We start from the raw sequence: 18211 nt of genomic DNA, 5'->3' as shown, positions 1-18211 counted from the left end.
ACCAAAAATAAATGATCCGGTATAATTATTCAAAGTTGACCTCTGATATTTAAAAAAACATTCAGCAACACGTATCATTAAAATCTGAAAACTTTCCTTTTGAAAAAGATGAAATTTCGTGCATTTCGATCGAGGAATGTGGATCGCAAACGAGTTCGAAGTTCGATGTTGCACGTTTTCCTCCGCATCAAGCGAGATTCCGACATGTTTGTTATGCGACGATAATCGTGTTAAAATTCCCGTACTCTAAGCGGAAACCAAGGAATATGAGGTACATAATAACATGTAAATCTCATGTTGTTAAATGTATTGCAAATAATAATGATGAAAAATGTAAAAATTAGCGGCTGCTGCGAGTCCGCTAAGTACGTGTACGTTTTTACCATTGTTTGTCAACTTTAAATGTTGTATCTTCGTATTATCGTCTAAAGAGTACTTTTGTTTAAAGTTAGCAGCAAAGAACCTAGGTGTTAGTAATTTCTTTTGAATCCTGAAAATGTTCTGTAACGTAAAAGTGATGCGATATTTTAGATAAACGCTAAAATAAATCTTTAATACTGTTGGAAGTGGACATGATTTGTGTTGTCTTGTTATTTTAATGCGATGCATATTACAAAAGTCATAGGAAAAATACATATGAGTATGAGATTTGATGTTTATGTCTCTAAAAATAAAAAATCTTATTAAAGAAAATCAATAGAAATTGCAGAAAAGGGTTCCGTAAAAATGTTCTGAAATTTTGTATGTATGATATTTCCAAACTTCAACATATCATAATCTCAAGTTCTTTATTTATGTTTATTATGTTTAATGCGCAAACATCATTTCTTTGCATAAATATTAACATTAATTTAGACTTGTGTCTAATGTTTAGACTGAAGGATCAGTTCCTATAACGGAAACGACTTACATTGTGAAATTCTATAACTGTAGCATTCAAGATGCTATGATAATGACAACTAATTGTTTTATCAGTTGCAAATGTTTAGGTATCTATATTAACGTTAAGGATTCTACAGTAACAGCTTGTTCGCATAGATTTCCACATTGCTGTTCCAGCCGTGACCAGCAGATGGCACCAAAAGTGATCGGTTCATCATTTCTACCTTACAGAAACAGAGCTGTCGGATTCTCCATTTCGATTGTGGAGGGAATTTCCACAACAGTCACATATGTTATTAATACCTTCGTTCTAATACGTTACGGTTTTATTAGCAGCTCGTTCACAGCGTGTCTGTATTATAACATATTATAACATAATAGTTGAATCGATGGCTTTTGGAAGGAGTCTCCAGTGCCAGTGCTTTGTAACAGTCTGAGATAAAGCTGTAGCTTCTACTGGGTAAAGTTTTTAGTAGAAATAGGTCTTCATAATGAGGTATGATGGATAAGTAAGGACTTTGTAGCTCATGTGTGTCATGTTTACAGTGTTTACAGCATGTGGGATTGGATCTAGTCTTCTGTGCGCTTTGTTTTAGTCTCCAGTTGCATTGAATATCATGAACATTTGACTAGTGCATGCCTAGTTAAGATGTAAAACCTTATTAAATCCGTGGAACTCTTTGGGTAGCTGAATTACGCTCCTGGCTTTAAGTATTAGTCGTGACCTGGAAGTATGCCTGCCCTGGCACTGGCTGAGTTTTCTGGTGTGCTCTGAAGCCAGCCATCTGTCCAATAAAGTCAGCAAGTCTTCGCGTAAACCCGTGCTTTTTTTATCGCTACCTCATGACTTGATTATTGTTATTATTCAGGGAGAAAAATTTCCATACGGTAAGCTCAACATTTCAGACCCACTTATGGATTTTGAAGTTGAAGAGCTTGAACCGGGGACACAAATTCGAGCGTTCGGTAGCTAATGTGCATTTGTTGTGTGTTAAATGCTGGTTAGCTTGATAAGCCTTTCCTGGAATAACTATGGAAGCTGACGCATCACGAAGCTGCTGTTTATTCAGACAGCACCTATCTGAGCTAATAGGAACTCCAGGGTGATCGTACAGGAAGAGCACCTCACTTGGGCTGAATAGTGTTTAATTTACTCTAATATACAAGCAACACATACCACTCATTCTTCCTGCTGCGCTAGCTCCCACTAGATGCTACACAAAGTGTTTTCCCTTAACAGCGTGCTTGTGTACAGTGCCTCAACACTGAGACCTGAAACAGATATGAATTTACACAAAATGGACCATAAATATTCACCCCAGATTAATTCAGGAGGTGAAGCATGGTGGTGGCAGCATCATGTCGAGAGATACAAAGCGCTGACACTCAAGTCTCCTTCTGTAAATGTCACAATCCAATCTATTGATCTAATTACACAGCTGTGATAATGGTGCAATTTGGAGAAGCATGCCTAGCTTATCGGTGTCCGTCCCTAATGACATGTTAATAAGATGGTAACCTGAGAACATGGTCAGTTACGGTGTCCAGCACACACACACACACTGAAGCCTTTCCTATTGAAACAGCTCAGGTCAATAAACAGTACTTTGGTACTGTTGAGTGACTGCTCGCATCTGCATCCGTGGTGCTCGTGTCACGGATCAGTTAATCCTGATTAAAAACGCCACTTCATGGCAGATCCGCTTTCCAGCTTTCCAGCGCGGACAGATCGACGGATTCTCATTTCTCGTTCATCACAAAATATTCCCTCCACCGGACGACGACATCTCTCTAGAGAGCTTCCACATAGGGGTCTCGCAGGTCAAAGCCTCTCTAGAGTTATCGCAGAGAAGAGAAATATGCTTCCTCATTAATCTGGTTAAATTTAGCCCGAGACACCTGTGTGGAGATGCGGACAGCATGAGCGTGTTTAAAATACCACGCTCTTTATCATCCTGTCCAAATGATCTAATATCTGTCTGGAATCATATTTATATACTTTCCTGCATCAGATTCTACGAACAACAGAGACAATGAGAGCATAAAAAAATTAAAAAGCCTGTTAGCTAGTGAGTAGTGGAAGCTTCTATCCCCCTGTTTAACAAACCGCATGCCTAAATCAGCACATTCGCCTTAAACCAGGTCGAGATGTTCAGTACCTCAGACTTCTCCAGGAATTCCTCCAGGGTTCTTCCAGTGGGAATGTCCCCAAAGATAACACATCTCTCAAAAGGTTTCACGGTTCCTGAAAAGGTTCCTCTAGTTCTTGGTAGAGAACGTCTCCAGGTTGTTTGAATGACGCTCTCATGCAGTGCCACACATATTTTATTCTGTGCTTCAACTTCGACCGTTCATCTTTTATGTGTTGCCTCGGCTCGTTCCGGCTCGTTCTGTATTTTGCACAAGCCATCTTGTCCCAGGAAAAGCATTTCCATAAGATGACACAGCCAGTCTTTATTTGTCACTTATACATTACTGCACAGAGAAATTCTTTCTTCATTTCTTCATTTCTGTTTTTCTTCACCTTGGGGGTTGGGGTCAGAGAGCAGGGTCAGCCATGATACAGCACCCCTGGAGCAAGTGGGGTTAAGGACCTTGCTCAAGGACCCAACAGGGGCAGCTTGGCTTGGTGCTGGGGCTTGAACCCTGATCTTCCATTCAACGACCTAGAGCCTTTACCACTTGCGCTACCACCACGCTTCCAGGTTGGGATGGGTCGGGTTGAGGAATGGACGATATGGAATTTTGGTCAAAATTTTCCAGTACAAAACCTCCAGATGTGTTTTTTCTTCTGTAATGGCCTCCTCCGTGCCATACAGCCGAACAAATCTCTGGAAAAGTTCCTGGGATCCTCAATACTAGCATAAATGGCATACTACAATACTATAATTGTCATACATGTATGCCGGAATGCAACCATGGCAACCAGTATTCATGCAATTGTTAGTAAGGTTTTTCTACACTATTAGCTGCATTTCTTTCCAGGAACCTTTTCAGGAACCTAGAGAACGTATTTCTTTAGTTATTCCTCCAGGGTCCTTCCCATAGAAATACGCCTAAAGTTACCAAATTCCTCATGGGTTCATGAAAACAAACATCCATTTGAACTGAACTTTAAGTTAGCAAATTGCTAGTTTAGATAAAAGTTCCTGGGTTCATAAAAAAGGTTCTCCAGTAGAAATGAGCATAAGGAAGAGTCAGGAAGAGTTTCAGGGTTCTTGTACACCAGCGTTAACGGTGTACCATGTTAATGTATGATTTAGTAAAGTAGTATTCTTCAGGAACCTTTACAGAGTTGAGCGTAAGTGAGTATGAAGTTGCCCAATCCCTGGAACAAAGATTCTTGAGATAGTTCCACATTAATTCCTACATTAATCCCTTGCCTCCACTCAAGAGATCAAGTGAATGCTGTGCTTTTCACTGTAGCACATTGGCCTTGTGTTCCTTATAAACAAATAATAATAATAATAATAATAATAATAATAATAATAATAATAGTAAGAAGAACTGATAACCAACTGTGTACAGACTGCTTTTTCAGGCTCGTGCGCCTAATTGTGAATCAAAACAGAGACCATAGTAACGGCACGCGCACTGGTTGCCATGGTGACACCCCAGCAAATAATATAGTAAATCTAGTGTCCATTCATCATTCATTCATACACGCATACTTAAGAGAAATACGTGTTTAATATCGGTATAGACTTACATGTATATGTGTGCGGACTGTTTATATCGTATAGATGGGTCGGATAATAATAATAATAATAATAATAATAATAATAATAATAATAATAATAACGGTTGTGGAAGCCAGGATTCATTTCCAGCGTAGCTAAAAACAGACCTCAGGCTTGTTTATTTCTATTTCTGCCAGTGACTAAGAGGCTGTAAGGACACAGAGAGCCGCAGTGTCTGATTCACACACACACACACACACACACACACACAAAGCTGTCTTGTTGTGAATGAATCGCTTACAGTACAGGACACATCCTTTGAATAGCACCAGTGTGTGTGTGTGTGTGTGTGTATGAACATACATGTATATATTTCTAAGCTCACCTTACAGATCCAGGCCATCCTGCTCGGTATTGTACCGTTATGTAGCCCGCGGGGTCGGTGTGTGTCGGTGTGCGGGCTTCACGGCGTGAAACACGGCCCCTCTTCCCCTCGCTGTTTACGCCACGAAATCCCGACACTCGTGGGAAAGCCACGCATTTTATTTTTCTCATATAACAAGTATTTTATTTATTTCTGCTTTTCTGATAAGCTTCAGCTTTGCATCTGCTCCTATTGGCGGTTGGTCGCGCGTGCGCCCCGCCCCTCTCGTCACGTGGCACTCTGGATGGACGGTATTACAGGGTTTTTTTTTTTATTTAAAACAACAACAACAACAACAACAATAATAATAATATCGATTACGTCAGAAATATTCCAAACGCAGCTCATGAAACATGAAGCAAAAGATTGAAAAAGCCTACAAATAAATAAAATTAGCAAATATTGATTATTATTATAATGATTATCACAACAGACTTTAAAATGCAACGCAAATGCTTTACAGTGTCATGTAACCACAATAAAGGAAGTTCTAGTCACTAAAATATATAATAAAATGCATAAAAATGTAAAATAATAATAATAATAATAATAGTTGTTAGCACATTTGCACTGGACCTCCAGAGTTGAGGGTACGACTCCCACTTCTGCCCTGTGTGTGTGTGTTGTCCCCATGCTTCAGGGGTTTCCTCGGGGTACTTCGGTTTCCTCTCTCCGTCCAAAGATTTGCATTGCAGACTGATTGGCCTCTCTAAATTGTCCAGTGTGTGGGTGATTTTACCCTGTGACCTTATCCAGGGTGCTCCCCCCTTGTGCCCTGGATAGACTCCAGGCTCCTCGTGGCCCTGTGGCTTGTTGTTGCTATTGTTGTTGTTGTTGTTCTTTCGACTGCTCTCTGTTTAGGGTTGCCACAGCGGATCATTTGGTCCACATGTATCGATTTGGCGCAAGTTTTACGCCGGATCCCCTTCCTGATGCAATTTTCCTCCCATTTTATCCGGTCTTGGGACTGGCACTAAGAATTAACTCTTCAGTGGCTGGATTAGCACCGGGAATCAAACCCAGGCCGCGGCAACGAGAGCATGGGATCCCGCCGCTGGACTACCAGGAGGCTTCCCTGTGGTGGATAAGCAGAACAGAAAAATGGGTAAATGGATCATAATATAAAAGTTGTGCAGCTTAATTACATTGTTATTCTAACAATAATTACTATAGTTGTGCCACTTCAGGGTGTTAACAGTAACTCAGCTTCACATCTGGCTGCACTTCACTACCTCATCACTGATAATTCCTCTATAAACCATTCACCTTCTGTGTAAATGTTCTGGACCTGGTCTTCACCCAGTCCTTCTCAGCTGTAGACATCATGTCAGTGTAGCCCTGCTTCACATCTCAGATCATCACTCGATATTCTTCACCCTCACTGTCCCCGTCCAGCCTGACACCAACTATTTAAACGTCTCCTCCATTTGCGGCAAACTCCATCACCCTATCAACCCTTCCAGACCCAGACATCTTTTCCTTTCAGCCACTTTAAAATAGCTTTTCTCTTCAGTTTCCTCATTTCTGCACCTGCTCTTTGGAGGAAATCACCAATCAATACCGATCTCCTCTCATACTGCTCTCTCTTGTCCAAGTTCTAATGTGATGTGACGACTGCAAAGACCTCCTACTACTAGAGAAACCTCTGCACATGATCAACACATCATCTTTCCTTGACTTCTTTTAACATGCCACATCCTCCTCCTCCTCCTCTTTCTTCTGCTTCTCTTTTTTCTCTCAGGCATGTTATGTTTCTGCTCAGATCTCAGCATTTCATCATAAAATTAAATCTCAGCAAAAACCCAGCTGCTAGAGATTCATCCCTGGGTTCAGGGTCTTGTGAATTCCCTGGACAACTCTTAGGTCTCATTATCTGTCACCACACACAACTTTGGGGGATACATAGACAATCAGCTGCCCTTCTCACCTCACAGTGCTAAACTGACTCAGGTTTTTCCTCAGCAACAATAAGAGGTTGCTAGCTTTGTATCCACACAGGTGCTTGTTCAGTCACTTGACATCTCAAGACTGTCCTACCGCAAATCCCTCCAGGCAGATCTGGACAACTTCCCCTAAGTCCCACACCACCTCATTACTACACTCCCTTCACTTTCTTCCTGTAGCTGCCCACATCAGACCTGATGCTTATCTACAAAGCCAAAAAACAGACCACCAACAATCTGCACCATACTCCCTGCAAACCTCTAGCTCTGGCTCTACTCCAGTGGACCCACTATCTCTGAGGGTAGAAGGAGGACGTGCATTAAAGCATTTTCTCTGTTCTGGTGTCAAGCTGGTGGAATGAAATTCCCCGGACTGTCTTCAAATGCCGACCAAGCACCTAAATTACCAAGCACTTTCTTATTTAGAAAAGGAACAGTACAGTGGAACCTCAGCATACGAATGCCCTCCCTTACGAATTTTCGAATTGAAATTTTGCAATGACATACAAAGTGTTTCCGGCATACGAGGTTGTGCGTACGTCCGGGAGCCGTTCGAAACTTCTTTGCATCTGTGGAAAGCCAAGCGAATTTTTTTCCGGTCTCGTAAGAGTCGACCCACGATAACAACGTTTCCTTCGGCATGCGTTCAAAAGCTAGGTGATTTTTCGGCCGTATTTTCGTTGACAGATTGGTGGCATGGGCGGTCTGTTCTATTTTTCGCCCAAGCTTGGTGGCATGACTTCCTGTGAGGAGCCTTGACATGGAATGCTTGTCTTGGTTCACTTCTTTGTAAGCAGTTAACATACGCTTCGTACTGGTCATATTGGTCATGTTTTTGGATGGCTGGAACGGATTATCTGCATTTACATTATTCCTTATGAGAAAATTTGTTTCCCAATACACTTTTTGACCTCAATGAATTAAATTCGTATGCCGTAGTTCCACTCTATTCATTGTTTAATGGTTATACTACCAGATCCAGGCCTCTCTTACTCTCTGACCTAGTCAGTCACTCTAGATTACGTGGAACATCCATTTCTTAGAAAGACAGTTCCTCAGTAGAACAAGCTGCTGTTGTAAACAATTACTCAGTACCTTCTGACCAATCAGGCTCATGAATCATAATCAGCATTTCATTTTGGTCCACACCGAGTAACAAGCTCTCCAGGACACATGGTGGAAAGAGGCAGTGAGAATCTAGCAGTTGATTTCTAGCCCATCGAGCATGGCCAGAGGTCACGAAAGTTCACGCTACACAATGGTTTGTGCAGATTGGAGCCATTTTCCCAGCCTTTATTGAGCTCAGAGAGATGGATTTTGATTATTGAACGCTCCCGAGGTCAGTAATTCTCCAGCCATGCTGATTGATGATAACAATGCCATGCCACTGCAGGTCCACTTAAGAACTTTAGACCCTCTTTCTTTTTTTTCTCCTACTTTCAGTAAAAAAAAGGTCTGTTTTTATTTACGAGCTCTGAAGAGAAAACGCATCAGTGACACTCTGATGAAAAGTGTTATATTTAAAGGTGCGTTAGGTGGAAAGTCGGAAAATTGGAAGATTTAGATCTCTAATGCTCAAATGCAGTTGTCGAATTTGCTCCTTGAGCAAAAAGCTTATAGGAAATGTTAAATAACCAACACTGATATAAACTAAAAGCTAGGAGCCTCTGTGGATTGCAAAAAGAGAGCAAACTGAAGAATTGAAGAGCAGTCGGTGGAAAAAGCCCAAAAGCCAGTAAAGAACTAATGGGATCACCGTGATGGAGTAGTATATAGTACGATAACTACACCATATAAAAGAAACTCACAAATACTTTTTAGTTATTTACATTTACGGTGTTTAGCAGATTCCCTTATCCAGAGCGACTTTTTTATACAACTTTATACAAGCAATTAGGGGTTAAGGGCCTTTCTCAGGGGCCCAGCAGTGGCAGCTTGGTCCACCTGGTACCAGTTGGCTTGTAAGCTGTCTTGCTGGACGGTCTATAAACTGTCCAGTCTTTATGAGGCTTCTTTTCTAGTCCGAATGTGTGAGCTAGCCCGGGGTGAAGAAAAGCACAAGCTCCGCCCCATAACCTACGTTAATCGAACTAGAGTTAGCATGCCAACTATATGACATCACTGTGATTGGTCTGCCTGAAAGCCACATTATAACACACAAGCTTTGGCTCATTATGATTAATAAAGCAGTTACGCTCCTTTTTTTGTGCTTTTGTGTCCCACTTCGCTAATTCTGCATCCAGCTCCACCATGGAAAAGGTCTAACATTAAGGTTTATTCTGCTTTGCATTTCTTGAGGCACAAAGTGAATTATCTGGCTGTGCTGGACGCTTGCCGATTTCATACTGAGATGGGGGCGGAGTAAATCTATAAAAATGACTAACAGGAGGCTTATCCAACCAAAAAACAAGCTTCCGGACCTTAAGGTAATTTTCCCGAATGGATTTTCTCATTCACGTGTGTTGACAGTGTGGTTTGAACTATTATTTCTGATCATGTTTAACATCTCTCAAGGTTATTTGTAAGTATGAGTGCATTTGTGTGGTGGTGTGTCTTCTAAGAACTTACGCTGTCATGGATGTGTGTGTGTGTGTTGCTGACGTTTTTTAAAAGACCTCATTCTGACTACTGGGATAAGAAACATTCCACCAACCAAAAATACCCAGCTAATAGCAGAGCTGTGGGCAGAACCTGACACTCATGAGGGGTAGACGATGATTAATACACACTGTGCATAGGAAACACACACACACACACACACACAAATATGTGCTGTTTCAAAACCTCAGGATCCTGCTTCAGATACACTTGCACTAATGTCATACACACACACACACACATTATATTTGGTATGGAAATAACATTAAATGTACCTATGAATAGAAATAATATGACGTGATGTTTTTGATTGAATAAGGAATCGGCAGGTTCACTGTAGTGTAAGTGAAATAAAACACTCCCAAATATCAAAACTTTGATGCACAGTAACTAACTTCTTCACAGAAAGAGTTCACGGCTCTATAAATAGCGCGCTATCATTTGTAGAAGGAAAAAGAAAGTCTTCGTGCTGAGTAAGAGCATTAACGATGATCCGTTGCGCTGAGTTTGCACTTTGGATCGCGGCCCAGGTCTGAAGGGAGATGATGGTAGCTCCATGATGCTATAACAAGGCTATAATGACCTGAAAATTTCCCAAACCACCTGGAAAATTATCTGTATCTGAAGGATTAGTAGAGCAGATATACCTTTTTGTTTTTGAAATCTGTAATTTCCTCTAGGAACGATGGAAAGAAAAGCTGGTAAACACCACAGAGCTGGAAAGAGTGACAGTTCCTCAACCTCAGCTAGGCTATTTTTTCATTAATATTATTATTTGCATCTATTTCCAAAAACATATACAAATGACTTCCTTACATAAAACCAGCATGACCATGAGCAGGTCTCTCAGGCTGAAGCTCACTCATTCATGTCCACATCACATAAATTTATGGCTGTGTACCGAGGGATCCACCCCTCTAACCTCAGCCAGATGCCCCATGACCACATCATCTGGTTATCCAGAATCTGGCATCCCTCTAGTCCAAATTAAATGATGGTGTATAACGGTGGAAATTTGGTGGAGACTTGAAGCCTGAAGAAACAGAGAGTACAGATTTTGTCTCGATTTCCTCCTCTCACACAGAGAAAAATAGCACAAGTCCCTCTTTTGCCCCTTGATCAAAAATTGTTGCCCAGCAAGGCTTGGTAACATTTCATCTGGTCATCAAGTGACCGAGAAAATAAAGGAAATGGTTACGTCTTGGTTGCAATTTACAATTTACAGCAAGGGACCCAGTACTGAGCCTTGAGGTACTCCTGTAAGGTTTCAGTTAAATAAAGCAAATCCTCCATATCTTTTTGTCCTGCGACGGCATATACACACAAAAGGAGGACTGGATGAATGTTTTCGTAGGTCAAGCCGGGCTAAATTCTCCACCAGATGTTTAGAAAAGGCAGAGCTCCTGATCCACCGCCACTCTGACCAGAATAAAGCACTTAGATGAACGATGAATAAATCGCAGATGGATTTCAGAAACAGACAGAACTCTCTCTCTCTCTATTTTTTCTTTCCTTGTAATCGGATGTGTCTCAGCCAGAACAGCTTTTTTCTTCTTTTTTTTTTTTGGGGAGGTTATTCCACCTTCTGCCCTATAAATCCCTTGGCTTGGCTGCAGCTGGCAGGCTGCTTGTGTTTCATGTATTACCAGCTCTAAGCGCTGTAGTGCGCTGAACCACAGTGACACACTGCACATTTTTAAGGCCTCCAGACATGAATAGAAAGCCAATGACTTTTTGTTCCTGATGGAAAGCTGACGCCAACCCTGAGGAACGAGCCGCAAAACAATCGCAATGGAAATTAACCGACGTTCTCCTAAAGGCCAGGAACAGTTACTTCATTCTTAGAAAGCCCTTGTGTCTTTTTCACTCGAATCTCGTGGCCTGATGTCCGCTCAGAAGCTGTGAAAATCGCTCCACAAAGCCGACGTTTCCATTGTTCGGCATTCGATCTTATAGCACCATTAGAGTTCTTCTTTATTCATGCAACAGCAAGACGGTCTAAAAATCTACGAATGTGAGATTGGTGGAAAGGAGGCGGAGCTTGGAGGGACGTCGATTCCATTCCAATCATTCCAGATTCATGCACTGATTGGATCATGGGATGTTATTATTATTCAGAACACAAGCTGAGACATCCCATACCTGGCTAATTTATTTAATACTTTTATGGTATTCGAGCAAATCCACATCAGTATATATATCTGTGTAGATTTTCATCATTTTCATCAAATTCACTGCATTAGACAGTCAAAGCTCTTCATAAACATGACCGTAAGCAAACATTGTTTCGGGGTTTTTTTTTGTTCTTGGAGCCAGGACCGAGCCATGATCTCTGGTTCTAGATCTGCAGCTTTACAGCCATCTAGTGGCCATCATATTACATTGATTTTACTGCTCTGTGAGCACGGATTAGATTGTTTGACGTTTTTGGAAACATTGGACCAATCAAAATGGAGAGTTATGGTATAAAGGGGATTTATTAAATCAGTGTACAGGAATGCTTACACAATAAACAGAACATATTGACAGCAAAGAAAAACAAAAATGTGGGTTTATTTAGAAGGTCCGGAGTCGTCCGTGTCGGGATCAGGCGCTGGGAGCGTACTGCATCACCAGTCTGTCGAAGTCCTTCTCCTGCGGGCGAGACGAAAGCGCACGTCATTATTTCGCTCGTTATTATCATGGAGGAACAAATGGAAGTCGTTTTGTTTTTACTGGGTCAGTTACGAGTAACGGCTCCGGATGATTTCTTTTCTTTTTACGATCTGAATGCGTGCTCGGTTAGAGGAGCTGGAAATCACTTTACCTTAGTGAGATAGTCCTTCACGAAAGGATGTGACTTGTGGGCGTCTTTGAGCTGAGAGAGATAGCGATTGGTGACCTGTAGGGACACGAGGTAAAGAGGGAGAAAATAAAGGGTCGGTTTTAAAAGTACAAGCCGGAAAAGGCTAGTGTCTGATGATGGAGAGGGAAAGGGAAACACTCACCTCAGGAGGTTTACCCAGATGCTGCGTTAACACGATCAGGTTGATGAGCGTTTCAGGATGGCTGCTGTCCTGCATGTGCGTGTGCAGAAACATCAACTCAGTTTAAAACAAAATTCAATTCAACTCCACTGCTTTTTACACAAAGAACACATCTCATCACAGGCTTTAGAGCGATAGAGAGATATGAAAAATAGCCGACAGACTGAAGGTACGTACTTTATCCAGCGCGTCCTGCAGCACCGACTCGGCCTCGTCCCACTTGCACTGGGCCATGTGACACGCCGCCTGGCCGTTCAGCAGGATCAGCGTGGGCGAGTATTTATCAGACATCTCCTGGAAGATGTAGAAGGCGTCCTGCAGCTTCTCTCCTCCCTGTTCACACAAGTCACAACACCGTCACCAACATTCTCTTCCCAATTCTGCCTGAATTACAGAACGTCTGGAGATGTAGTACAGAATTCTAATTGGTTAAAAGGTGTTTCTATAGTAACAGCCCGTTCACAGGGACTCGTGAGGCCGACACTCCACATATGTGCCACGATGTACGACGTGTGTCAGGATTGAGTTTGCTAACAAGCAGCCAGCAAAATAGTCGCACTGTTTTTAAAATGAATTTAAAAGTCTAATATTAATAATTATTCTTCCTGAGATTGTAACTGTTATTACAATTTTTTTATACGTAAAATACATACATAAATAAAATATATACTATTTTACTATACTGATTTATTATTTTATATCACCAAGTTATTTTACCATACCAATTTAATATTTTACATTAGTATACCGTACTGATTTTATATTATTTTATTGTACTGATTTTATATTTTACTGTACTGTATATAATTTATTTTTTTGTACTAATTTTATATTATTTTATTGTTCTGATTTTATATTGTTTTATTGCACTGATTTGATTTTATATTTTACTGTACTGTATATAATTTATTTTTTTGTACTAATTTTATATTATTTTTTTGTACTAATTTTATATTATTTTACTGTACTGATTTTATATTATTTTACTGTACTGATTTTATATTATTTTACTGTACTGATTTTATGTTTTATATTATTTTATTGTTCTGACTTTATATTATTTTATTGTTGTGGTTTTATATTATTTTACTTTACTGATTTTATATTTTATATTATTTTATTGTACTGATTGTATATTACTTTATTGTACATTTTTTTGTTTATTGTACAATTTTTATATTATTTTATTGTACTGATTTCATATTATTTTATTGTACACTTTCTTTTAGTTTATTGTACTTTTTTTTTTATATTATTTTACTGTTCTGATTTTATATTCTTTTACTGTACAGATTTTATATTCTTTTATTGTACTGATTTTATATTATTTTACTGTACTTATTTTATATTATTTTATTGTACAAATTTTATATTATTTTACTGTACTAATTTTATACTGATTAAATGTCCAGATACACTATATTGCCAAAAGTATTCGCTCACCTGCCTTGACTCGCATATGAACTTAAGTGACATCCCATTCCTAATCCATAGGGTTCAATATGACGTCGGTCCACCCTTTGCAGCTATAACAGCTTCAACTCTTCTGGGAAGGCTGTCCACAAGGTTTAGGAGTGTGTTTATGGGAATTTTTGACCATTCTTCCAGAAGCGCATTTGTGAGGTCACACACTGATGTTGGACGAGAAGGCCTGGCTCTCAGTCTCCGCTCTAATTCATCCCAAAGGTGTTCTATCGGGTTGAGGTCAGGACTCTGTGCAGGCCAGTCAAGTTCATCCACACCAGACTCTGTCATCCATGTCTTTATGGACCTTGCTTTGGTCACTGGTGCACAGTCATGTTGGAAGAGGAAGGGGCCAGCTCCAAACTGTTCCCACAAAGTTGGGAGCATGGAATTGTCCAAAATGTCTTGGTATGCTGAAGCATTCAGAGTTCCTTTCACTGGAACTAAGGGGCCGAGCCCAGCTCCTGAAAAACAACTCCACACCATAATCCCCCCTCCACCAAACTTTACACTTGGCACAATGCAGTCAGACAAGTACCGTTCTCCTGGCAACCGCCAAACCCAGACTCGTCCATCAGATTGCCAGATGGAGAAGCGTGATTCGTCACTCCAGAGAACGCGTCTCCACTGCTCTAGAGTCCAGTGGCGGTGTGCTTTACACCACTGCATCCGACGCTTTGCATTGCACTTGGTGATGTATGACTCGGATGCAGCTGCTCGGCCATGGAAACCCATTCCATGAAGCTCTCTGCGCACTGTTCTTGAGCTAATCTGAAGGCCACATGAAGTTTGGAGGTCTGTAGCGATTGACTCTGCAGAAAGTTGGCGACCTCTTCGCACTATGCGCCTCAGCATCCGCTGACCCCGCTCCATCAGTTTACGTGGCCTACCACTTCGTGGCTGAGTTGCTGTCGTTCCCAAACACTTCCACGTTCTTATAATACAGCTGACAGTTGACTGTGGAATATTTAGGAGCGAGGAAATTTCACGACTGGATTTGTTGCACAGGTGGCATCCTATCACAGTTCCACGCTGGAATTCACTGAGCTCCTGAGAGCGACCCATTCTTTCACAAATGTTTGTAAAAACAGTCTGCATGCCTAGGTGCTTGATTTTATACACCTGTGGCCATGGAAGTGATTGGAACACCTGATTCTGATTATTTGGATGGGTGAGCGAATACTTTTGGCAATATAGTGTATTTATGGCAGTAAGAGTCTGAATTCGGCTGTGTCGCAGCACTACTCACCACAGCCAGGTTGACCCAGGCCGTGGCCAGCTGAGTCAGCGTGGCGTCTTCATCCTGCTCCTGCATCTTCTTCAGCTCCTTCCTGCACAGACGTCAACAATACGCGTTACCACTTTATCATGTCCTGATACGTTATTCCATGGTCAGTTTTATTAGCAGTAACAGACACACACAAAAATATCCTGACCTTGCCATGTCGACTCGGTCGAGCTTGAGGAGGATCTGAATGCTCATCGCCATGCTGATACACACAAACACACAGAACACACATGTGAACAAATTTATACGGCGCAAAATCACGTCATGAGTAATGAGTCGGGATTGTAAACACGGACCACTCGAGGCTTTCGCCCTGGTGCAGCGTGCGCAGCGCCGCGTCCATGTTCCCCTCGTGCAGGTAGATGGAAGCTGCCATTAGCAGGAAGGTGGTGTTGGACACGTCCACGCTCTTACTCATCTTCTTATCCAGCTCAGTCACGATGCCGTCCCTGCACAAAGCATCAGCAGAGGGTATTAGAGGTTTTTTATTGTCTTCTAGCTGTTCTGCTTTGTGGGTTTGTCTGCAGCTGGATGACGTAATACAACCAGATGTGGGCTGATACTTGCATGCGAGTGTGTGTGTGTGTGTGTGTGTGTGTGTGTAAGAGTTAAAGTGTGAGATGCATTACAGACCTTTTGGCTTCGCTGGACAAATAATCCGCAAACATCCGCACGGCCTTCAGCTCTTCCGAGGAACTTGGCTTTATGTCCTCGAGCACCACTCCGAACTTCCTCTGTGGAGGGACAGGAAAAAAGGAAATAACGTTTTACACGTCAAACTAACTAACGACTTAATGAGCAGTATCACAGAGTCATATATTAAAGTCCTGGATACGTGACAGAGAGATAATAAACATGCTAATAGACTAGGGTTTGATGGACAGGACGAATGCTGTCATGTTGTAATAATAACACACACACACACACACACACACACTCTTACCTGTGCAATGTACGCTCTGTACAGGAAAATATCCTTCTCCAGTTCTTTCTCGGGTCCGGATGTCTGTAAAATAAAACATTAACGAGACTCAGAAACTTGTGTGTGCTTCAGCGTTGATGTTTTTCCTCCTTTAAGAGCTGTCCATAATAATAATAATCACTAATTAATGAGGTTTACTGAAATATCGCGATATTTCCGCGATATCTGATGATCGGTCCAGGTTTACTGCGGTGTGTTCTGGAGTTAGATGACAGCTAACACGCCACAGCTTTCCAATTAAAAAAACTGCGTGAAATAATCAATGTTTCATAAAATAAACTATTTAAACGTGATAAATAAAGAAATCTATCTATTTCCGAAACCAGCTGTTAGCTCTGTTAGCTATGAAGCTATGAAGGGCTACCGGTAGACTTGGAGTCTAGCAGACAGCGCAACTACTAAGTGTTTTATTTTGATTAATATGAAATACAAAAACACATACCTTTACTTTCTGAGCCTCATTAATGCAGTGTTGATAACTCCCGATATAAAAGGCATTTTTCACATCGAACAACTCGTCTACCTCTCCCTGCTGCGACGCCATGTTGCTACAACAGATATGAATGGTGTTTACTTACTTCTTTTCCTATCCGTATTTCGACTAATCCCCGCCTCCTCTTTCCGGCTTAGACCATTCGTCCAACCAGACTGAGGTCCTTTAGTAAAAGAACCAATCATAGTGCAGAAGGTAGGTCCTTCTACCCAATCCTGTGACGGGAGGCGGGATTTGCCGGAATGCGAGTATTACAACGTAAAATCTGTATACGTCACACAGCCACGTCGTCTAACGTCCGCTGCTTCCGCGTTAGTGAGACTGTGCGCCCTCTAGCGGATAAATAATGCAATAACGGTGTTTATCGAAAACGTTTTTAAAGAAATAAAAATAAAGAAAAATAAAAAAAAGAAATGATTAAAAAAATCCATAAAATAAAATAACTAATTAAATAAATTAGACCATAAGTTAAAGAAGTTATCAAAAAGAAACTGAGGTAATTATTAAAGAAATAATGATTAAAGTGTAAACGTAATCCTCTAACGACTTTTAATCCTTTCATTTGGACATTTTATTTGTCAAACCTTTCTTAATTTTAAATGTGAGCGGTTGTATAAGCAGTAAAAGAGTAAATTAAAAAAAAAAAGTTAAATATTGAGTGCGGGTGAAACTGCAGGGGGCGCCATTGTAGCTGCGTCACTGAGTCGATGAATCGGTTCACTGATGGCGATTCATTCGAAAGAATCGGTTCAGGGAAGTGAATTCTAAAGAATACACGAGCTCTATTTCCACATCTCTCTGTGGAAACAACAGGTGTTATGACGTCAGAATCTTGCCCTTATTTGGCGATATACGTCAAATACTTTACGAGGTAAATTTAAAATTAATGCAACTATACACATACAAAAAAAATAAATAAAAGCTTGTTTTTTTATTATAATTATTTATTAAAATTCTTTATTTCAAATAATAAGTTATGATCGGTTATTTCTGATTTGTACTTAGCATCAACCAAAAATAGGCCATCCTCTAAATTTACCCATAACGCACTTTTCTATTTATAGGAAATGACCAGCGATGGGGCGAAATGTGTGGCAGCTTTATTCACTGATCCCCTGACGTACTCAGTAAGCCATGCTACAGTCCAGACTAATAATGGTGCAGCTGTGTTTAAACGCGCACACGCCGCTTATAGACTACATTTAGAGCCGTCGCTTATTTTCTGACGCGGCCTCGCAGCATGATGAGTCTCGGATTATGTCGAAAGACTACGATTTAAAAAAACAGTTAAGGCCAAATGAGGACTACAGAACACACAAACACCCAGAATAATCAACCACCAGTTTAACCGTAAGCTATAATATTGCAAGCTATTATATTCAGCAGCTATAAATGATGCGGCATTACTTTACATCAACAATTGACAATGTT

At 40.9% G+C, this 18211-nt stretch overlaps 2 protein-coding genes across 5 annotated transcripts in view; both read right to left on the bottom strand.

Moving 5' to 3' along the window:
• Window positions 1–5212, bottom strand: part of st6galnac3 (ST6 (alpha-N-acetyl-neuraminyl-2,3-beta-galactosyl-1,3)-N-acetylgalactosaminide alpha-2,6-sialyltransferase 3) — a 37097-nt gene extending 31885 nt beyond the window's left edge. For 2 of the 4 annotated variants that reach the window (XM_058395129.1, XM_058395131.1), the window contains exon 1: window positions 4948–5212. In XM_058395129.1, coding sequence (XP_058251112.1) covers window positions 4948–4965 — 18 coding nt within the window. In that variant the 5' untranslated portion in view covers window positions 4966–5212. The remainder of the gene's footprint in view (window positions 1–4947) is intronic. The other 2 variants (XM_058395128.1, XM_058395127.1) reach the window with 2 other exon arrangements.
• Window positions 5213–11985: 6773 nt separating this feature from the next.
• Window positions 11986–16890, bottom strand: cope (COPI coat complex subunit epsilon). Its single transcript, XM_058393876.1, has 10 exons — window positions 16730–16890; window positions 16249–16311; window positions 15939–16039; window positions 15602–15754; window positions 15454–15507; window positions 15267–15348; window positions 12731–12886; window positions 12515–12583; window positions 12334–12408; window positions 11986–12161 (listed from the first exon to the last, which is right to left on the bottom strand). The coding sequence occupies exons 1-10, from the start codon at window positions 16829–16831 to the stop codon at window positions 12114–12116; spliced, it is 903 nt and encodes a 300-aa protein (XP_058249859.1). The 5' UTR covers window positions 16832–16890; the 3' UTR covers window positions 11986–12113.
• Window positions 16891–18211: the final 1321 nt, after the last annotated feature.

This window comes from Hemibagrus wyckioides, linkage group LG07 (genome assembly GCF_019097595.1).
Source record: "Hemibagrus wyckioides isolate EC202008001 linkage group LG07, SWU_Hwy_1.0, whole genome shotgun sequence".
Classification (NCBI taxonomy): domain Eukaryota; kingdom Metazoa; phylum Chordata; class Actinopteri; order Siluriformes; family Bagridae; genus Hemibagrus; species Hemibagrus wyckioides.
Note: the sequence above shows the minus strand (reverse complement) of the source record. Positions and strands in the feature narration are given on the sequence as shown.